Here is a 23,223-nt window from a genome sequence, read left to right on the forward strand (position 1 = left end):
TTAGAGTTTAACCAAACCCATTCAGCTCTGCAGAGTGGTTTGTATTACTTAATCATTTTCAGTGAAAACAGACCGGTCTGTTTCTTTTTTTTAATGCAACTTTTTAAATGCTAATTATCGACGCTGCTATAGATCCTCTGTAGGCGAACGATTTTTCGAGAGGTGTACAAGTGGAAACTCAAAATGTATTTCTCCTGAGCTTGAGTGTCACATGTTACTGTTGGACACTCATTTACTGTAAAGCTGCAACCTGCAGAGCACACAGTTTGCTTCAGTGCACACAGTGAATGTACAGTGAAAGTGTTTTTCTGGCTTATTAATGAAGGACAAAGTTTGCCTGGCTTATAATGTAAATAAAAATAAATTTAAATGAAAATAAAAAACAGAACATGTAGAGAAATAAGTCATTATTTCTCTATAAAAGTTTAAAGTTTAATTTTAATGTAATTTCTCAATTCATGTTTAATCCAAATTTTTCCTCCTGTATCCTAGTAGTTTGGCACATCTGGTTTCTACCTGCTTCTCTTCTTCTCTGTCTCTACAATGTACACAAGCCATGAACTTGAGCAGAACTTACAAAATGTCACCAAATAGCAATTTAATGGGAACACGCTGATGTTCACTTAAATCAACCACCATTCTCAAAGCCTGTCCTGAGCAGCAGTAGCAGTGATGAATCAATCGGTCTTCTGCACAGAAACATCTAATTTATGTTTTCCACCATGAGCTGTAGCCTCGCTTTAATGCTGCTGGAGTCTCCTGGGTGACATTCAAGTGTCCCATTAATACATGACAGTGAGGGCAGCATGCGCGACAGCAGGATCCGAAAACTGACGCACACTTTTATTATTTCCACCTGTCCTCTTAAATGTCTGTTCAGCTTGTAACACTGATTCATGGTCATTTGTTTATTTGTTTATTATGGAAGGTTTAATAATATGTAAAGCCCTAATCAGCATTAGATTTTAGATTTAAATCAGATTATAAAAGCAGAGCCCAGAAGGCAGGAGGCAAGGACAACGGTCAAATATAGAGGCGATATGAGCAAGCGTACGTACAAATGTGTTTTCTGTTATTGTGTGTGCGTCTACATGCTCTGTATCTGTGTGTGGGTGTGTGTACATGTGTTTGTGTGCGAGGGGAGGGGATTAGAGAGACCGGCTGATAACGCTGTGAGGGTTTCTGTCCTTCTGGCATTTGCTGAAGAGGTTTTAAGGACAATGGTGAAGACGCTGAGAATGAATAGAAGATCTAAGAACAAATGAACTTTCTGAAACCTTGGGATCCACCAGCGTGAAAACTGCAACACAACACTGGATTAACCTACTAACAACGATTCTTTGTTTTGCTTTTTTTTTTTTTACTTTTTACCACATGAGTTCAGTCATGTGTTAGCTACCGGAGACAGATCTTTGATACTTTCTGTGCAGTCTAAACCTAAGTTTGAGCATCTGTGCAAATCTATTCTTTGTAGGGGAAAAAAATTACATATTTTTTGTTGAGAATGGCTGGAACGCATGACTTAACACGTGGATTGCACTCAGCCCATCTCAGCCGTACTCTGCCTCTCTGAGATTGACTTGAACGCCATTGTTTTAATCTTCATCAACATGGCATACTTGATTGGACAATCAAGCACTGAGCCGTCGGTGACAATGCTATCTGCAGCTCCTTCCACCATGGACACGATGACCGAAGTCGACATGAGGCCTCGGGCGATGGGCGTGATCCTGAGCATCGCCTCCTGCCTCATCATCTCCACCAACTTAGTGGTGGCGGCCGCTTTACTCAAGCTTCTCCTGAAGAAGAGCAGCCAGAGCTGGTGCTTCGTCCTCAACCTGGCTCTGGCCGACGCTTTGGTGGGTGTGGCAATCACCGGCCTGGCCGTAGAGGACTTCACCAACCACCCCATCGCTCCCGATCTTAACACCAACGCCACGCCTCCAGCCGCTCACGGCAAGTCGCGGTGTTTGATGCGCATGGCCTTCGTGATCTCACCTTGCACAGCTTCCATCATGTCCATGTTCTTGATCTCGCTTGACCGCTACGCAGCCATCAAGATTCCCCTGAGGTACTCCCTGCTGTCTCGGAAAGGGACTGCATTTGGGTCCTTGCTTGCTCTGTGGATCAGCGCCGCCACTATAGGATTTTTGCCAGGTGAGACCTCAAAATGATTAATTAATTCAGGTGCATGTGAGAGCTTTATTTGTATTCGCAAATGTGAACCATGTCCAGATCGTCCATTGGAGGCCGAATCATAGGACAGAAGTTTCAGCTAGCCACAGTGTTGTCTCATATTAGCAGGTGGCTAAGCTTAAAGATAACATGATCTGGGTGTCACGCTCACCTCGGATTCTATAATTCTCCAAACAAGAAATAGACAGATTGTGTCTATGTCGCCAAGTCAGAACTGAACTCCAAATGTAAATGTGCAGCAAAACACTGTGAAGTAGGTAGCGCGAGATTTTTTACCCTCTGTTTGTTCTCTTGTTGGAGGAATTGCCTCACTGTTTTGGACATTACCTACAGGATTCCTGATAAGTGGTTCTGGAGCTCAGTGTGGTGACTCTGGACTTTGCCATCTTGGCATTGTCTGACTGTACCAAACTACCAGATAATTCAAGTGTGGATAAAAAGTTGAAGTAGTAAGTGGAGCCACGGTAGACGGACAACACCTAGGTAGATGCCTATCACTCAATATAACTTGACCAGGCGAGTCATAACTTGGAGATTTTTGGACGTCTGGAAATGACATTTGAAGAACTGCAGTTTTTGGTACCTCAGTGTTAATTAGATTTTTCAACCCCAGAGGTTTATCCAAAAATAAGCTGAAATGTTTGTTTAAGACTTTTGCCATTCATTGAAGTAGTTTCTTCAATTTGAAAACCCTTGAAGTCCAGTTGCCCTTATTTGAGCTAGTTTCACCTTGGTTCTGGGTGACATGCTGTTTGGATAAAAGTAAAATGCAGAATGAATATGCATAGAGGCACCAGTTAAGAACAAATAAGGAAATAACAGTGAGTTGCTGTGAGTGTAGTATAGCATTTGCTTGATAAAGAAACTAAGCTGTGTAAAGCAACGGGGGATTCTTCAGGAGCACAGAGAGATTGAATTTAGAGATAGAGTCAACATTGAAGAGGTCATCCGAGTTGCCAGAAGTGTAGAGGGTATGCACGTGACGTCACGGCAAGCGGAAGTTTCCGTGGTTACGGCCACTGAGCGGCAAAAAGTGACAGATGAGCATGGAGATTAGCCGCATTAGTTTGAATTATAAGCTTCATCAGGCTTTAACGCCGTCTAAACTGTAAAACCAAATAGAGAAAGAAAAATGGCTAAGAGCTGTTGTGCGACTGACTGTATCAAGAGATTTGAAAAGCAGAGATATGTTTTTACAGGCTCCTGAAATCCAAAGAAAAGAGAAGTGCATTATGAGGAAACAACTTGAACCCAGGCACAGAAACCTGATGTTGTGGTTCACATTTAGTGTCAGGTAACATTAATTTATGCTGTATTTTTCATTCTAGAGAGCTGTCAGATAAATTAGGGTTAGGGTTAAGAACCAGATCAACATCTGGTCGGATGGCTAACGTTACTTCTCAGTAATGCTCTTAATGGTCGCATCTTTTATTTAGCTGCATTTATCATACCTGAAATGACTTAAAACTAACTTAAACTAACTGAAAATGAGGCTAACTCGCTTTTTCAAATAAGGAGGTACTTTAGTACAAAGCCGTTGGAGCTGTGTTGTATAAAGTACCAAAAGGTCATACGTTAGTATAAGTATAGTATTTTCCCGGCATTGAAATCAGGCACATATGAATATAATTGATTTCAATGCATACCATCTATATCACAGACACACTTCTGTCTTTAGAAGAGAAGTAATGCTCAACATAAAATCACTGTCATCATCAACTCGACACCTGTCAGAGCACAGCAAAATCTGCAGTACAGAGAAGAGTGCACTTCCAGCTTGTAAAAATTGATTCAAAGTAGTTAGGTTTGATTTGCATGCGTTGTCTTGTGTAGCTTTTGTTTATATGGTCCAGGCAAAATACTGTCATACACGTCAGCTGTCCTACAGGTGCTGGTAGTGCAACAATTTGCTCTGGGAGGAAGTGAAGGAGACTAAACGTGGAAGGAAACAATGTTATGCAGCCACGGAGTATTTGCATACCTGAATGACTGCCTCTTCGCTAAATGTTGCCTTGCAAATACTGTTAAAGTTTGAGTGACATCTCTGTTGTCATCATGTAGCAGCAGTGTCATGTGTGAAATCTCCTCTCCTCCTCCTCAGTCATGGTGCGGCAGCTGCAGGCGGACAAACACTACGACGGCTTATGTGCCTTCTTCTCCGTCATTCAGGAAGTGGGCATCATCATTTTATTCAGCGTGTGCTTTTTCCCTCTGCTCTCTGTGTTCATCTACATCTACCTGGACATCCTGAAGATCGCCTGCGGCCACCAGAAGCAGATTTCCAGAGTTCGGCAAGTGAGCTGCAGGACCCCCGACAACCACACCCACCAACACTTCCAGAACAATGGCCAGCATCAGCATCTGAGGAGCTGGTACTGGAGTCACGTCAAGGCCCTGAGGACCGTAGCGGTGCTTGTGGGCTGCTTCTTAATGCTGTGGTGTCCCTTCTTTGTGGTGTGCATAGTCCATATTGTATGCACAAACTGTGGACTCAAACGCATACTGGAGAGTTATCTGTTCCTCCTGGGACTGTGCAACTCACTCATCAACCCTCTGGTGTACGCTTTCTGGCAAAGAGAGGTGCGGCAGCAGCTAGTCGCTATGTTTTCCTGCATTACAGGCAGGTCACCAGCTGCCGGACCACCAGGTGTCATAGAAAGGTGTGGCCCACTTCCGCCTGTGCAGACTCAAACCTGTGTTTCAGGAGGAGATATTCTCAGCCCTACACTGCTGCAGCCGGTTACCCACGAGGCTCATTTACCACTGTCTGCTACAAGTAGCTTGTAGAGAGCAAAGACTCTTAAAGAGATCAGATCGGAAAATACCATTAAAGATGTTTAAAGTGACATGTGTGTAGCCTACAGAGATAAATCAGTCTAGTTCAGTCCAACATGTTTGGTTTTTCCAAAAAATGTGAAGCATTTTCACATCAATTACAGTCCACTTACGCACAAACACAAGCAATCAGGGAATCACTTTTAAGGACATGCCAATCCGACGTCAAAGAATTCCTGCCTACAAACGCCTGCGTCCAAACCAAAACGTAGCACTCCCGACACAACACAAAGACCACAGCCAACGACCAGCCGGCCTTCGCGTCCCGCTTCTGCGTTAAAGGAAAGATTTTGCATTCCAGCAGGTGGCAGTAGCGCTTATGTGATCAGCCGGTCAAACTCATCTAGCTCACTGACTTGTTTCGCTGCAGAGTTCTGACTAGTGCCAAACGGTGCACAAAAACTGGGGCCACAGGCCACAATGACGTCTGGACACTAGCAAACGGCCAACCGTCGGATTGGGGTTTCACAACCGTAAGATTTCATTTTAATTTTATTTAATTTTAGTGCAGGACAGCTTGCATTTACACTGTAGCTTTTTATGTATTATATATTAGTAATGGTATATCTTTCAGGCATAGGTCTTGAACAGGGGGTCCGCGGAGGTTTTGGTTGATTAGACATTTTTCATATACTTTTCTTTAAATTTCTCCTCACAAATTTACATTTCTTTAAAATATACATTAACATGAATCCAACATATTTTAGTAAAGGCATAAGGAATAGCTTAATATTGAATGCAAAATGATAATAATCATGTATATTTATATACAGCACTTGGCCGAGTTTAAAATCCACAGTGCAAAGGCCCAGAGTATTCAAAAAACGCAAGAGTAACGAGACAGATTCCACCATGAACAGATTATAAAAATGGATTGTGTTCCCTGCGCTGACTAACAGTAGCAAGAGGAAGGATTCTCATGAAAGAGACAAACACTGCAGTATAATTTAGTTCCTCTTGAAACCAGAGGTCACTGGTAACAAGGGGCAGGAAGTTCAGCGGCCCAGTTTCACAGACTATGACATGCCCTTCTCTATAATTACTCAGGGCCTTCGGGACTGCCCCAGTGTGGAATCCCTGACTTTTTGAGCCCCTTATGCTCATTTACTGTAAGTCTCTCAGAGAGCTGTCTGTCTGTGTGCAGTGAAAAGTGAACTGTGATTTAAAATTAATCTTTGTCAAATAATATCTGCAAACAAATCGGTTGTTTTGACTTGTGTACGGTTTGCCGTGATTGATTGAGTACTACACTTTTTCCAGTCCAAGCACTGTGTTAAGACTTGGCCACTTAGAAGTGGTTTATCAAGTCTGGAGGATATTTCTTTCCCTTTTTTTGTTTTTTTTGTTTATGACTCTTTTGTGCCGAGTAAACTGAAGCAGAACAAATCACAAATAACTGCAGCAGAGATAGCGAGACAGGTTGGAACCAATGACATTAAACATCAACTTTGTTTTGTCCTGCTTTATTACACGCATGCAATTCAGACTAATGGCTCACAGATAGCAGAGGACACGGCTGTTTATCTGTGTCGTATGTAATGTTTCATACCTGGATAGTTATCCAGTCATGGAAACTTCCCTCGAATCTCGATGACTGCCATCTGCTTTGCGTGACAGCAGTCTGGAACAACAGGGCAGACTTGCTGGTGTCGGGAGGCAGGGAGCCTCGAGTCGTTTGCTCACGACCGACAGACTGCAGACGAGGGTACACGAAGTCCACTCTGCTCGCCTGGAAATAGAGCTAATTTACCTCCGGTTGTTTCCTCGTGCGCCGTGTCGCGCTGCTACATTGTACTGTATAGACGTTCAGCAGAACGCACAGCGTGTTCATTCGCTTCACTTTACTTGTGTGCGCAATCAAAAAAGCCCGTGGTGATGGGAACAGCACACACTGGAGGGGTCGTTCAGGTGTGTATGAGGCGTATTTCCTGTGGTAGATGAAGGTCGCTGTATATTATATTGTGTATTAGCAAAGTGATGCTGAAAAACTACTTTTCACATTTGTTTCTGTAATGCTGGATTGTTGTGCTCGTTATTATTATTATCACATTTGTCCGAATGTCTCAATGCTGCAGCGAGAGAGATTAACACTGTTTATTGGCTCCCTGTTAATCCTTTCGTACAAGACCCTCAAACATCACACTGCGTCATCTCAAAGGCTCAGTCACTTCTGTTAAGGCTGGGATCATAACTTTCCTTCATAATAAAGCATGTTGTTAATGCTGCCTCAGACATCATTGTATCATCACTTGCTTGTGTAGCTATAGACCTGGGTTCAGTAAAGCGTTTGGATTGCTACTGACTGCAATGTAAATAAGTAAAACTTAATTAAATTTATCTTGTAGTAGGACACACTTTTTGAACGGAGAGCTGAAGCCATTAAATCTATCCATGCTCATTTCAAAGCTGCCAGACTCCGTTGACAAAAAGAGTGATTTTACCTTACAGAAATCTGCAACTATGAGAAAAAGGCATCACTTAAACTTAATAATAAAGGAAGGCGTTCTCTAAATTGTAAAAGATAAATACACACATGTATACTGTCTGCCATCTCGCACTTGTCACCACAGGGTCAAATTATTTTCCTGCACACTTGTTGCTAATTACACCAACCTCATTAACAGTACACATACCTGCCTGCTTGCTCTCTGGCCTCTTCATCAGTCTGTTACTGGTGTTATGACATTCACTCCTTTTTTCCTTATCCTTATGTCTTTTTTACAACTAATTGTGACTTGGTCCACATTCTTGTCTCCTACATATACGCCGTGACTACAAAAAAAAAAGTTTTGAATGCGCAAATTCCAGCTTCAGTTAATCACCTTTGTCCAAACAGACTCAGATCATCTAAATGAAACACTTTAAGAGCTGATTAACTCTGAAAGACTCAATGCAAACCTGCTTGAAAATGTAAATATAAAGACTACAACCCATAATTCAATACTCTGTAGGATGGTGCAGGATCAAGTGAATGATTAAATCTCATCGTTGCTGCCCCCCAAATCAAATGAATGACTTTACTTGTGAATTCAGTGTCATTATAAGTCATGGAAATGATATAAGGGCATTTTTTTTCCCAGGAGGAGTAACTGATTACATAAAACAGAAGGAAGACACATTAAAATTAAAAATATTTATTGACAAACTGCTGAAAGATAAAATGTAAAACTCATAATAATCATGCAGACTCTAGGATCACGGTTCAGTGTCGACTAAATGATTTCAAACAAACAGGAATGCTCTATGGAACTGAAAATCCCACTCAGTATTAAAAAACTATTGCAATTTAGGGTTAAATTACAGTTTGAGGTAGAAATACACAAGTGCACAAGTGATACTAGAGTCTATAGTGGCCAAAGGCAAAAATGTACAATCAACAGTTACCCCTTGTGTCCCATAAAATGACAGTAAAACTTTAGAAATGATCATGTGTACGCTGGAAAACAGTGCATAAGGGAAAAGTTGACAGATTGTAACAGATCGACGTGTGTCAGCTTAAGTAAAAATACACTAAATGAGCTCAGCAACAGGGAGTTTGTTGGATCAATTAAAAGTCTGGACGAAAAGTGTGTGAAATTTAACATTTAAAATGAAACAGATTTTTAAAATACTGTTTCTTTTTGCTCATATTCCAAACAACAGATGAATTACTTATGTTCTAAGAAATGTTTCAATCCAAACTTTGGGGCAATTAGACAAAAAAAAAAAAAAAAGCCAGTTAACGGTAAATAACATTATAGGAAACTCGTTATTTCCCATCAAACAGCCTGTAAAACTTCAGAAATGACCGTGTGTATGGTGGTTGGTGTGGGTCAGCATGTTGTATTACCACAAAACACATAAAAACACACACTGTAACTGTGTTTGTTGCAGTCTGGTTTAAAAAATAATTAAAAAACATGAAATCTTACAAGTTAAGATAAAATACTTTAAAAAAATATAACTTCTTTTTGCTCATACTCCAAACAGGCATTTAATTGTTGTGATGTTTTGGGAAATTTCAGTACAAACTGTTGACAAAAGCTCAACCTGACTGGGACCATAGGGTAAAAAATTACACTCAACTAATGTTACAAAAAAAAAATGTAAAAAGTTATTCATTCATTTTCCTTAACAATCAGCCATTCGCACTCACACGCACACTTACAGTCTATTTAGAATCACATAAAAACCAAACAAACAAGTCTCTGGACTGTGGGATTAAAACAGCATTACCCAAATTAACTTATACCCTCCTCTCTAGTGTCATATAAAACCACAAGTGAATATCTGTAACAGCACCTAAACTCACTGGTTACTAAGTGTTAATATTTCAACTTCTAGCTCATTCATGTTCTTTCAGCCTCCCTACTGTAGTTTAAAGAGTCAGCCCTTGGGGGCCCCCTACTGGCCTAGGCCATGCCCTGCATGTTCACAAAAATGCGTGTGTAGTGTGTGTGCATGTGTGTGTTAGCTGCGCTGCTTCTGCACCCTCATCGGGCTGAAGAACGGGTGCCACAGCGCCTCCTCCAGGCTGATCCGTCTGCAGACGTCGTACTCCAGCATGCAGCCGAGCAGGTCGAACAGCTGCCTCTCGTCTTCGCTCTTCCTGTGCATGTACTGCTGTGGAGACAGTGTTTACTCTAATGTCTTAAGTTCCTGCTGCTGCTGTTGCCATGTTTACGCATAGACTGTATAAAGATGGGCAGTGGAACTGCTTCTCAAAAGTGAAATCAAAGCAAGTAGAGCTCCCCCTGGTGTCTGGCTGCAGTATAGGTCTTAAGCTCCACCTCTTCCACGGGACTTGGGCCAAACTTTTCAAGGATTGTTTCAGTCATTTTACGTAGTTAATACAATGTGAGTGAGTCTGGAGGAAGTGTTTGCAGATAATCGACTGTACTGGTCAGATTCTGGCTCCAAACTCACAAGATGGCGCCACCCGTGTTCATGTTCCCCATTAAGCTAGTGTCATTTTGACCAATGCAAGGAAGTTGGGACACGCCGTCCATATTTATACAGTCTATACATTTATATGACTAGCTGATGTGAGAGTTGTGTACCTTGAGAGGCCGACAGTGTTTCCTGATGTAGTCGTCTGAGGAGTTCTGGTCGTTCCAGTTCAGACACTCGTTGTGCACATAATGCTGCTTCCTGGCACACAGGACACACACGTGGCTTATGGTTAGTTGGAGAAACACCCACTCGCTTACTCCGCTGGTGGTGCATTATATGAAGTCACACCTGCAGCTCTGTGGTGCTCTTTAAGAAGCGAGCATAAATAGGAAACCTGTGGCGCTTATTGCTTTTCGTCAGGAGCAGGAAGCAGCTGTCACCATGGAAACTGATGGACACAGTACTCACCCCTGCTGTCTAAAAGCTTCCCTGGAGGTGCACAATGCTGATTTCACATCTACAATTTAAAATGTTCGCATTTCTTATTTGCGTCTGCACAAAAATAACATCCGCCAATTTTTATGTGCATTCTGAAGCAAAAACAAGTACACGTGAAAGACATTACAAAAATTGGCTGAGTTGGAAAAGTTGGTCATAAAAAGTAAATATGACGCATGTAGTGAATTGATTGATTTTTGCTGTATGTGAAGGAAAAAAAAAATGAAATAAACTAACACCATGTTGCCTCTACATTTTCTTTTCTTCTTCTGCAGTGAAAAAAAAAAAAAAAAACAGCTCAGTGGCAGATGACATGTGCACCAGGCAGTTTAGGCTAGGTGACAGCCCAGACCCTAACGGCGTAGCCTGATGTGAACCTCCCCAGAAATGTAACTAAATGTCACGGCAACGCAGACCTCAAAAGTCGCGAGTGGTTTACTTTGTAATAGCGTGTGTTTGCTTTAGTATTTCCGGCTGCTTCTCCAGCTCCACAATTTTCGAATTGACTGTTTTGGATCAATAAAGATGAAACACACTGAGGAAAACGTTAACTGAGGAGGTTTGGAGATGCAAACATTTGTCGCCATTGTTGAAAGTGAAGATGAAGGTAGAAACAAAATGAACCCCACTGGCAAAAAAAAAAAAAAAACACAGCACAGACTAGTGTTTGAATGGCTCTTGTAGGTAGGTTACCGTGTCTATGCCCCAAAGTACTCTAAAAGAGCCTTCACCCTCCTCTCTATCACAGCATAAATCCCCACTCAAAACAATGTGATTGGCCCAGCATGTCTTTGCAGGAGCATAAACAGTTCCCAATGGAGGGATTCCCGACTTTCAAACTTTCCATCACAAAAACTTTTGAAGGGTGGAGGAAGTTTGTCAAATATTTACAGCTGATTGACATTAATTTGCATTTTGTTTTGTAGAGCTGAACATGGAATAGAAAGTTTGCTTATGACTGGTAGCACCATTACTTTAATGTTAAGGTGCTGGGGATGGAGTCCAGTTCCAGTGCAATGAGCAGGATTTAGACTGACATCCTAACAGCCAGGATGAACTTTGAGCTTTCAGGAAGGTGGGAAAACAGATGCTACTTTGTTAGGCCTTCTGTCTGCCATGGCCCCTAACCTCAAAGAAGCAGAGCTGTTCCAAGATCATAAGAGCTAATGGTCAAAGCTCAAAGCAGTATTTTACTTCTGTCTTTTTTGCTTCGAGCCCAAATCGAAGTCATCTATGCAGGAAAAATCCATTTTCCAAATTTTATGCACCACAAATGGCCCTGCAACCTAACACGGAGCAGACTGATCCATCAAACCGAACTGCGTACCGCATAATCTAAATTTGTCATGGACGTGCAGTGTCATCCTAATGCAGCAAAGCCTCATTCCACGTGATCAAAATCCAGATACCTGGTCCGTTTCAGCAGATGCGACGGGATCGGTCCCAGAACTTTCTCCATCATCGCCAGGTGTTCTTTGCTGTCGTGGGTCTGAAACACAGACACACGGGATAAAATAATTTACAACTGTTTTTGTGTGTGTGCGTGAGACAGAAAGAGACGATGCTTGTACCTGGAAGAGCGCACGTCCCAGGTAAAATTCCATGAGAACGCAGCCGAGACTCCAAACGTCACACGACTGGTTCCAGCCCAGATCTGAGCATGAGCACACACAGTTGAAGATAAAAAAAGACGAACTAACTTGCTGCAGGGGATGGTTTGGGGTTTGTGTAACAGGATGGTGTATGTACCCAGTATGACCTCCGGAGCTCGGTAGTGGCGCGTCGACACCAGGGATTCATGGTGTTCGTGGTCGAACGTGGCGGTGCCAAAATCCACCACCTTCACATCCAGACTCCTCAGCTTCCTCTCCTCACACTTCTGACACACAAACAGACACACAAACACACACTGTCTTAAACATCCAACGCCTCTTGGGGAAGTTTGAAATAACAGCCGGGTTGTGTTTTATATCCTCTACCCTTTCGTCATTGTAGTCGAGGTCAAAGTCAGAGCAGACGAACAGGATGTTCTCGGGCTTCAGGTCGGTGTGGGTCAGCTTGTTGCGATGCAAGACTGTAAATACACAAGCTGTGTGTAAGTCTGGCAAAACACAAAATGAGTGGAGCAGCAGGTAGTTTGTTGAATTGTGCGTTAAGATACAACAGTAATCAGCCACAAAATTAAAACTGCACTCAAGATGTTCTAAAATCGCTGACATGACAAATCTAGGTCAGAGGTCACAGATTTCTTGGAAAACACACAAACACTCGACTCACAGCAGACTGCCCTGAAGATCTGGAAGGCCATGTGCCTGATCTGCTCCACGCTGAACGGCAGGAACTTGTTCTGTCGGAGGAACTCGTAGATGCTGAGGCCGAGCAGCTCGAACACAATGCAGATGTGGCCCTCGTGCTCGAACCAGTCCAGCATCCGCACACAGGCGCTGGCGGGAGAGAGCAGGACGTCAAACAAGCACGAATGCCTAGCATTGGACCCCCTAAGGAAGAAAAATTAAAAAAAAAATAAAATGACTGAGAGTTTTTAAAAGCTCACAATCTCTGGTCATCATCCAGGCTGTTAATCTCCTCCAGCACAGCGATCTCAGACTTGGCCACTTCTCGGAAACAGTCGATGTTCCTCACAATCTTCACGGCCACGCGCTCGTCTCTGTTGAACAGAAACAGAAAACGTTTCTGGATGTGCTGTGAGTAAGATCTTCCCGACACCGAATAAAGCTCAGAGAACTGCTCACTTGTCTCTGTCGATACACTCCACCACCTTTCCGAAGGCCCCCTCTCCCAGTGTGGACACCACTTCGTCTGAGGAGGACGGACAGATTCGCAGATGTTTATTTCAGTCAGATGTTGTTAGTGGCAAAGTCTCAGAAAGCTCGTGCAAAACACATAAAGCACACACAAACACAAAGGAGGCCTTTTTCCAGCAGAAATGACCGTGTTCAGCACATCGGTTTTATTTTACTGTTCTACTGCAGGCGACTCTGTGATGCTTTCAAATTAATTACCTAATTTACATTTACATAATTTTATGATGCATCAAACCTGGTTACAGATTCAGTAGCTCAGAGACCTGAGCTTTTATTTCATCTGCGTTTTTAATTTCTCCATGGTATTTGGGCTTAGCAGAACCTAAGATGTACAAAAACTAAGTATCATCTTTCATCAGAAAAAACAAACAAACTTGTCCTCATATGTGGACCCTGGGATTATTTCATTATTTATCCATGTGTCATCCATCCATGTGTGACAGAATATAAAACTGTTTTGTCCTGTGATCTTCTGTAGAATGAATCCGCCCGCTATCACGTCTTTTACACCAACTAGTGAATTGACCCCTAGATGGCAGACTAAAGAGTCCAATAATGAGAACAACAGGTTTAAATGAAGCAAAATAAGCTGCCATAAAACCTAAAATCTAATGTCCCCATATGAGGACGTGGGGTCTCAGGAGGATATAGAACACATATAGTAGGTAGAGGGTCCCTACTTAAGCTCTCATCATTTTGTGGCCTTGCTCTAGTGGACAAGCGGTTACAGAAAATGAATGAAGGAATGAATATAGTTTCTGGACCCAAGAGCAAACTTTTGTGCTGAGTTTCACTCAATTTTAAGCCATCACCTTTCCAGTTTGTGGTGGATGAATTTCCTTACATGGCTGCTCTGCGCTTACAAGTGAATGCACAAAAACTCAAACTAGCTCCACGTCCACGCCACCATCAACCTCACCGGAGCTCATCACTGACCAATTTATGTGCTACAACTGGACAAACTGCCTCTATTGACCTCCACTCGACTTTTCTGCACCAAGGAAAGCCTCTGAGATGAACAACAGAAGACTATTTCTGTAGCTACTGGTGGTGCTAAGCCTTCAGGAACTCAACACGGACACTAACAAAGCCGCAACAAGGACAGAAAAGACACCGGCGCCAGTGGCTGGCGTTGAGTACATCGTTCTTTCATCACGAGGCCGACGTGATAGAGCAGGTGTCCTTCTTCATCGTCCTCGCAGGTCTCGCCCTCCCGACTCTTCTTCACTCCGTCATCTTCAGCAGCCGCACTGACAGCGTTGTCACCGGGGGGAGCGGGTTCAGGCCGCAGCGAGGTGTCATCGGCCTGTGTCCAGTGGTGGACATGGGCGACAAATGGAAGACGGGGAGACAAAGGTCAACAGGCCGATGTGGAAAAGACAAGAAGGGAAAGACAAGACGGCAGTTTGCATATCGTTTCTATATCAGGAGCAGGGAATTATATCCAAACAATAAGACAGATTGAAGTCTGGAAAGCAATAAGAAAAGAAAAAACAAGAAAAGAAAAAAAATCAGATCAGAACAAATTAAAAGTTGATTATTCTGAGAAAAGTTTCAACCCACAGTGACAAAAGTTCACTCTGAACTAAAAATATATTTTATGCATAGATCATATTTTATTGAGAAATAGATAGTGGGTGGTGGTTTGGTAATCGTGTTACATGAGACGATGTCATTAATGTATTATGTAACACCCCTGGGTGTAAATAAGCATCAAACTCTGACTGAAATAGCTTCAAATGCTACACGTACAATGATGAAATTAATAATTATTTTAAGTGAAGAACTACTCTCTCTGAACCCTCTGATCATCCAGTCTCAGGGAGGAGAGGAGGACTTGTCTTACCGAGTCATAAATTTCCACCATGCTCTGGCTGCAGCTTCCAGTCTTTGCATGGGCGCTCAGGTCGGCTTTGAGATCGTTGCCGTCTACCAGAGCAGAAAGTGACAGAGATTTCCTGAATTCAGTGAAAGCTGCACTAGATCACATGCAAAACTACCACAATAATAATAAAAAAATAAGAAGAAGATTTTACATTTCCAGGTATTACAGTCGCCGTCATTCCTGCCCATATCTTTGGAGATGTGGTGATAACTGGGAATGAGAGATGGAAAAACAAATATACAAGCATGTGAGATTTAGAATCATGTATGTATCAAATTAGACCCTTATAAAAAAAAAAAGAACACACCTTCAGTCAAGGAAAATATCAAATGAAACTGGTTTACCCTGTGCAAGTTATAATTTTGGGATCTCAGACACACTAGTTATCTGATAACTAAATATATAAAGTATTTTACCTGTTTTTCTTTATCTTGCACAGAATTACATTTTAACGTGTCTATATAAATGTAGTTAAGCAAATTCTGTACAGTCAGACATTTAAGTTGTGCATGAGATCAATTTTTTTTTTTTTTTTTTTTTTTTTTTTTTTTTTTACATTTTGTTTGTTTTAAATGTTGGGGCATCGGAATTTGGTCTTCAAGTTCAAAAATACGAATCCAGTATCAACACCCCCTGAGCCCATGCATGTATTCAATCAATCAATCATTAATTTATTTCGGACACAGGGGCGGTCCATATAACAATAAAAAAGAAAAACACAATATTATTAAAGAACAAGTTATTATGCATATATATATGTGTGTGTGTGTGTGTGTTAACATATATATAAGCAGTAGCATGCAAAACCTGTGCAGAGCCTTTACTTCTACTTTCATTCCTTTGCATCTGTATGGATATTTTGGTTTAAATAATTATAATAATACATCTAATACATAACACTCTTTAACAGAAATAAAATAAAAGAGAAGAACAGCGCGATATATTGTATTTACAGTAGAAAAATTGGGTTAACTAGACAATATGTTTTGGACGTTTTTGTTGGAAATGTTTTTTTTCTTTTTTCTTTTTCCACAATAAATAAATAAAATAAATATTAAGCTCTTTCAACATTTTTTTTAACCACATCTAGGTTACCAGACTAAAAAGATTAAACCCCCGGCACAAATGAAGTGCTTCTGAAAATTGTTGTAACTTACGAGAATTGTTGTCACACCTCAATGAAGAACCTGGTTCCTCAGAGCAAAAAGAAAAAAATGTCCACCGGGTCTTGCTTTTATTTCACGTTCAACGTTGCAAAGGTCAAAATATTTAATTGGAGCAAAACAGATTCCTCTGAAAAGTCACGTTAGGCTGAGGAGCGAGGTGTGCAGGAATCTTCCCTCTCACAGCTTGAGATCTACCTTTCCCCTCAGACCCCTGATACCCTCTTCTCTGTTTCCAAAGCTATACATAGCGTCACTTCGCACCAGCCCACAGACCTAGCCCTGCTGTTTCCAGGGCTTTCCCTTTATTTACGACTTGCTGTGCAGCACAGCAGCAGACCTCCCATTGGGGTCGAGGAGATAACATGACACTATACTGGTTCCTGCGGGGAAATTAGGTTTATGGAGCAGTCACGAGTTATAGCCAAGAGAAAACAGAACATATAGAGGGTTTTATATCAAATTGAAGTTATCTGTTGCATTTTCTCTGGAATTATTGATTTGAGGATAAATTATTCATCAAAAATTTTAGAACACTTCAATATTTATTTATTTATTTATTTACTGAAGTGTATTCAATTTAATGTCTCATTTACTGTGAAATGAAAGCATAGACCAAATAAATAACATATATATATAACAGAAATATATTCTAAACTTTGGACTCGTCAAAGTAGCCATCTTCGCTGATTTAACATGTGAACACACTTGTGACATTTTTTCTTTCTAAGATGGAAATCAAATATTCTTCACAATTTTGTTGCAGTAGTTCCCAGAAATGTGTGGCACTTGTAGGGTGCTTTGCTTTCACTCTTCTGTCCGGTTCATCAAAAACCAGCCCCATGGGGTTAAGGTCTAGAGACTCCACTCCATGTTTTCAAGCTTTCCATCTTGTTTTTATCCTGAGGTAGTTCTGGTTTAGCTTGGCCTAAAGTTTTGGGTCATTATCTTGCTGTCGGATGAAGCCCTGACCAACTATACCAGAGAATACTGCATGCTATTCTAAAACATTTGAGCGGTAGTGTACATTAACAAAAAGAAAAAGTTTAATTTAAAAAAGACTAAAATACAGGCTTATCAAAAAAACAAACAAACAAAAAAAATTCAGTTAAACTGACAACATCTTTGAAAAACCTTTTAATTTTGGTTTGACATTGAAAAAAGAAACAGTTGCTTTTAATAATTCAAATTTTCCATGGCTGCTTTTAACAACAGCTTGTCCTCAAGCTCACAGTTTGTGGAGCCACATGTGATGGCATGCAGATTCGTCGCATTCATTGCAGCACAAGCATGCACTTGTCAATACTCCTACTGTATCTATATGCAACAAAAACCTCTCTCTGCCCGTCTTCCACAAATAGCAGGCATACCTTTTGCCGTCTCTCCATGTTGCATGCTTTCCCTTATTCATCTGTTCATCCCCTCCTCCTCCACCCCTCCATCTATCTAAGCTATCGCTAAGCCTTTTCACCTTCGCAGCAGGAGTCAGAGTAACCTCCATTTGTCAGTTTTGAAATATTCACATTTGTTCACGGGTACATTTTCCATCCTGTATCTTTTACCGCGCTCCTATATATATACTTAAGTATTTGCATGTTTTGCTTGACCGGCACACGAGATTCCGGAGGGGTTTGCTTTTTATACTCAACAATGTGAAGGAGTGTTAGTTATTCCCTCGCAGGGTTCTCCTCTCCCTCTCTGAGAAATAGATCTGTCTCTCCATGCCGCCTGGCTCAGCTGTCTGTGGCCGGCCATAAATCATCAGGGAGGAGGACGACTCTCTCCTGCTGACAACATGCAGGACCGTTGTCACTCACTTAAGACCCTTCCAACACTCACTACTCACCAGTCTCCGCCGGGAGAGCATAGGGTGTCACCCTGCTTGCAGCTTGATAGGCAGAGCAAGGCGTTAATGCAGCTGGAGAAAGGAGTCTAGTCTAACTGTATCCAGCAAGGCTTTCAACACTGGGATAAAGACTCAAGTCTATGCTGGATAATAGACTTTTATCGGTAAATCTTCTGACCGGTGTGCCTCAGGGAGTGATTCTCGCCCCATTAACTTTTCAATGACTTTGAAAGAATCCAAATTGCAGATTCTCACAATGAGCTTGATGATAAGCTGTGTTATGAAAGGTCATTGCCAAAAAACAAATAACATAATGGCATAACAAAGGTTGTCTCCTGCATCACTGTTTAATTGACCCATCCCTGGTCAACTGTGTGCAGACCATTACTTTTTGACTCCCTCCTCATTTATTAATGACTATTAGAAGAAGAAGAAGAAGAAGAAGAAGAAGAAGAAGAAGAACGCTACAATAGTGGCCTGTAATACAACTTAATGCATCTGTCCTACCTCTTAAACCAGCACAGAAACACGCATATTCAGCACCACATTACACGTGGTGTTCCTCAGAGCTCAAGTCTAGGTCCACTGCTTTTTTGACATACAAATGCTTGTTTTGCAGCCTTTCACAGTAGGCAATGACAGACTAAAATGATTTCAAAGAACTGCCAGCACCACACACTGACCTCACATCTCCAGCATTAAATGACAAATATGTGTCAGTTGAACAATTTGTCAACAATTACAGCTTATTGTTTGCCATGCTAGGTGCAGTGACTAGACAAAAAATAAAAGCTAATCACTTCTAAACAGACACAAATATCATAATGACAAAGAATTACTGGCAACAAAGGCTGATTGTGATCTAACCTCAGGCCTCCTGTGCCTGAACCTAGAATTTTCACTTCTACACACCACAAAGAAGTTCTGCGTCTGTGCGAAAGGAAATGACTCCTCCAGGAAAACAAAAGAGCTGCTATTAGCAGGGAAGCCAGGAAGAGCTACAAACCATCGATGACCTCTCCTGAATGTCATGTTGTTGTGGAAATATCTGTAGATTTAAATGTTCAGATGAGGTAAAGAATGAGGAGTGCGTGCTTCTCTTCCATTTTTCTTCTCATGTTCAAGTTCTCAAAGCTGATCAACCAGTCAGGTTGTCTTCTCTCGATTCAACATGTTGAACTGGGTACAAAGCTGATGTCCAGACAGTGATAATACTAAAATATGGTGTGTCACTGTCCTTAGAGATGCCTAACTGACCAGTCATTTTCTGTGTAACCTTTTCTGTTTTCATAGCATCAAGATGCTTATTTAAAGACTGCATAGTGCATAGTAAAACATTATACTGTATGTCTCCACTCACTGTCGTCACTGCCTTCACCACTCAAACCAGTCCCAAAAAACTGTCAGTCTGTTCCTAAGACCTGACGAAAGGAGGTTCAAGCTCTTTTCTTCCACTGTTTGAAACGCAGTCGGGTCAGTTTCAGTCAGGATGCTTGTCTTAGGTGGCTAATAGCTTTTAATTAAAGGGGATTATTCACATGTTCATCTGATATGGCTGGAAATAACAACAGTCTGAAGTCGGAAAGCTAACCGACTGCCACAGCTCCAACAATGAGCACTATGCCGGCTAACCACACCACTGCCTTAGGGGGCAACATCTATCCATGTGGAATACTAAGGACACTGAAAGACATGATGATTTTGTGCAAAACTAAATTTACTGCTGCATACCACAAAGCATAATAGGCATAGTCCTAACTAATCTATAGAAATATAGATAAATACATTCAAATTTAAACATAACTTCTTGTTTTCTTTTTAGTGCAGATATTAGAACTTGAATCACTTACAAATTATAACTATATAAAAAAACTTTTGAGGGCCTTCAGAAAACACCTTATGCAGTATCTTGAAATGACTTGTTATCTTGAATCGTTTTAGTCAGTCTGTACGAAGAAGAAGCCCCAACACCTTTAATAGAGCTGTCAGATTAATGTGTTGCAGTACATAAAAGTCAATATAAAAAAAATCAAATACAGATTTTTATATGATTCAGACTTAAGTTTTTGGTTTGGGTTTCACTGGAGTTATTTTAGCATATTTTGAAAGGTCATGAAATACTAAGCTTTTTGTTTATTTTGTGTTTTTTATATATATATATTAAAAAAAGTCTAAGCTTATAGCTTGAAATATTTTGCAGAATACAAATTTAAAGCAAGGTCACCCAGGGGCACTCTCGCTCACACTTAGAGTCAATGCTTTAGCGATTCTTTAGCTTACCTGTCTTCTACGCTGACCTGTGGTGTGATGTCTTCTGTGTCTCCCTGCTGTTTGGACTCCTGCAGCTTTGTTTGAGTAACTTAGCCTCCTTCGGTTTCCTCCTACCAGGCGTAATGCAAACACTTGATGCCAAGTCGCATATCTGCCAAACAAGGAGAGGCAGAAACTGTGTCCGAGGTGCAATAAAATATTATGTCCTTCAGAAAACCAAGCCGTGGACATTCCTGCTGCAGTGAAAAGGGACACGGGGAGCTGGTCCTGCCTCGACCCTTGGCCTGCCCCTGCATAGGCTCTTCTTTCATTCTACAGGAGAAAACATAGTGTACTATATCCCATCTGGAACTGTTGATGCGGGATGTTGCGGTTGATTACATGATGTAAGAATGACACAGGACTCTAAATACAAGCCCAAGCCTCACTTTATGCATAACAGTTAGGTCAAAGTGACAAGGTGTTACACAAGACTTTGGTCCCTAATTAGAGATTCTTAGAAACTAGTGCTTTTTCTGATACACAAACACTGATTCCGGTCTTAGAAAAAGGTCTTAAAACCCAAAAACCCAAATTTACTAATTACTATATATTCTGCTATACAGCCACCAGAATACAGTAGTACATACAATAGTAGTTACTTGCTAACATGATTGATTGTGCTTTCAGGCTTAAATGTGCTAATGTTTCCACTGTTACGGTTTTCAACTTTTTTTCCAAAGAAGAAGCAGGCTTATGTATAGTTAATTTTACATACTGTATATTCATACCATAGTGGCCTCTAATACTGCTTAATGTGTTAACCCTACCTCTGAAACAAGCACCACATTACACATGGTGTTCCTCAGAGCTCAAGTCTAGGCCCACTGTTTTTTCTTTGCTTATATAATTTGACTTGGATATAAAATAGTCTTCCTCGTCATCTTTTTTTTACTCCTGACTCCTGTAAAAGCTTATCACGTTAACAAATGTTTCATAACGGACCATGTGTCAGCTTCCCTTTTTAAAATATCTAAAGGTCATGATTTCACTGTAAAACTTCCAAACAAACTATGTTTAGATTTACAGCCTGGAGCAGAACTCCATGTACAACAACATCATTAAAGTCTATATCGACATGCCGGGGCTGAGTGAAATGGCACCATAGACGCAACAGACAGGCGGGCAGCCAGACCCCTTGTAGAACTTCACCTTAAATACTGTATGTCGTGGTGTTTTCCTTTAACTGCCAACATGGGTGGAGTGAAATTCAGCGCTAGGTGTGACCAGAAGTACAGCAGAAGACAAAGCAAAATTATCTGACATCACAAAATCCACATCAGACTCTCCTTCTGAGAATGTTTCTCTTTCCTCTGTGAATTCTGACCCTTTTCCACGGAGCAGAACACCTTCATATTGCTCCTTAGTTGTCAACGGAATGAAATGATCAGACAATGTTATAATGGAAGCCAAAGGGACATTTTTGTCCACTAAGGCTATAAGAAGGTAGTAAATTTTAAGCTCCAAACTGTTTGTGACAGGACTCCAGCCAGATGCATAAACTAACCAACTGCTGGGTTTTCTTCACAGTGAAGTGCATTTTTTTAGGCCCTGTAATTTGGAAATGGCTAATTTTAGTGTTGAACACTAAAAACGAAACTAAAAAAAAAAAATCTCATAAATTAAACCCTAATATTGCAGAATGAATGATTTTTGGAAGTCAATGGGACATTTTTGTCAACTAAAGTTATAAGAAGGTAGTAAATTTTAAATCTGATGCTACACAAAAAAATATGAATGCAATCAAGTCAATATTTTAGATAATCTTGGTCATACCCAAGACTGATTTGAAAAAAGAAAAGAAAAATGCCCCAGCCACCCAACATTATTATTATTATTTTTTCTTAAAAACAACCGCAACATCAAGTAATGAAGCTGGCATTTAAAGGGTTAAAATTCCTCAAAATGATTGAATTTGAATTAAATCTGTTAAGATTTTTGAACATGAAGTTTTTTGCCCGCATAGGTTACAAGAGGGTAATGAATTAAAAGGATGCCTGAGAGTTAAAATGATTAAAATCTACCTGAAAACAGCTGCACATTATTTTATGTGTATATGAATTTAAGGATTAAAAAACAAAACAAAATGAAACTAATAATCAGCAAAGTTTAAAGTTCTTTAAAGTAAAGAAATGTGGTGATCGTTATTCATATATTTAAACATAATTTACCTAAAAAACAGGAACAGTACAGTAAAACATCAGCTTTTAGTTTCCCTTCTGCATCTTTTACTTGAAGTTATGAAGTTAGACAAGGTAATTTAAAGTGAAATGAAATAATAAAAGAGCATGTCACAATCTATGTGATCCCGCGGCCAGATGTGTGACCGCAGGTTTGTTGCGAGGAAACGTGACAGATCCTATGTTTACCACGGCTTTGACGCAAATTCGCCTCCAACAACGCTGCAGGCTTGAATTTCTTTCCTCAACATAAAAAACAAAAATATCTTCACCTTTAACGACTAGCATAGTTCAAATTCTCACTCCAGAACATGATCCCATCACGAGCACAAGTGGGCCTCTCCTCTGACAAAGTGATTGCTTCCTCTGACTATTTATTCTGACGTTTTCCTGAGGTTATGAATATTTTTGTGTTTTAGATTTTTTTTTCTTCCCCCTTATGCATTTCTTACTTATTTCAACTGACAGTCCAAATTGTACTTTCAGAGCTTGATCACTTGGGGGTGCTGCTGTTGGATGTTGTGAAATGATTCAGACATGGAGGTAATTAATTTTGTTCTTTCCTTTAGTTCCCTGACAGAGAGGCTCTTGCTCTGCAATGTTTTCCATGCAC

General features: G+C 40.8%; 2 protein-coding genes across 4 annotated transcripts; one reads left to right on the forward strand and one right to left on the reverse strand.

Annotated features, from left to right (window-relative positions):
- The first annotated feature begins 1,147 nt into the window (after window positions 1–1,147).
- On the forward strand, window positions 1,148–7,256 carry LOC125021312 (glucose-dependent insulinotropic receptor). The gene is made up of 2 exons (XM_047607322.1): window positions 1,148–2,157; window positions 4,298–7,256. The coding sequence occupies exons 1-2, from the start codon at window positions 1,611–1,613 to the stop codon at window positions 4,981–4,983; spliced, it is 1,233 nt and encodes a 410-aa protein (XP_047463278.1). The 5' UTR covers window positions 1,148–1,610; the 3' UTR covers window positions 4,984–7,256.
- An 893-nt stretch (window positions 7,257–8,149) lies between these two features.
- On the reverse strand, window positions 8,150–20,509 carry LOC125020712 (dual specificity protein kinase CLK4-like). 3 transcript variants are annotated; one of them, XM_047606174.1, is made up of 13 exons: window positions 20,401–20,509; window positions 15,263–15,321; window positions 15,073–15,155; window positions 14,367–14,532; window positions 13,155–13,221; window positions 12,956–13,069; window positions 12,679–12,845; window positions 12,381–12,475; window positions 12,151–12,280; window positions 11,973–12,055; window positions 11,811–11,890; window positions 10,071–10,161; window positions 8,150–9,630 (listed from the first exon to the last, which is right to left on the reverse strand). In XM_047606174.1, the coding sequence occupies exons 2-13, from the start codon at window positions 15,297–15,299 to the stop codon at window positions 9,481–9,483; spliced, it is 1,263 nt and encodes a 420-aa protein (XP_047462130.1). In that variant the 5' UTR covers window positions 15,300–15,321; window positions 20,401–20,509; the 3' UTR covers window positions 8,150–9,480. The 3 variants fall into 3 exon arrangements, with proteins under 3 accessions (XP_047462130.1, XP_047462128.1, XP_047462129.1); XM_047606172.1 differs by having other exon boundaries at window positions 8,150–9,633; XM_047606173.1 differs by lacking the exon at window positions 20,401–20,509 and adding an exon at window positions 16,269–16,577 and having other exon boundaries at window positions 8,150–9,633.
- Between the last annotated feature and the right edge of the window lie 2,714 nt (window positions 20,510–23,223).

The sequence above is a fragment of the Mugil cephalus genome, chromosome 15 (assembly GCF_022458985.1).
Source record: "Mugil cephalus isolate CIBA_MC_2020 chromosome 15, CIBA_Mcephalus_1.1, whole genome shotgun sequence".
NCBI lineage: Eukaryota > Metazoa > Chordata > Actinopteri > Mugiliformes > Mugilidae > Mugil > Mugil cephalus.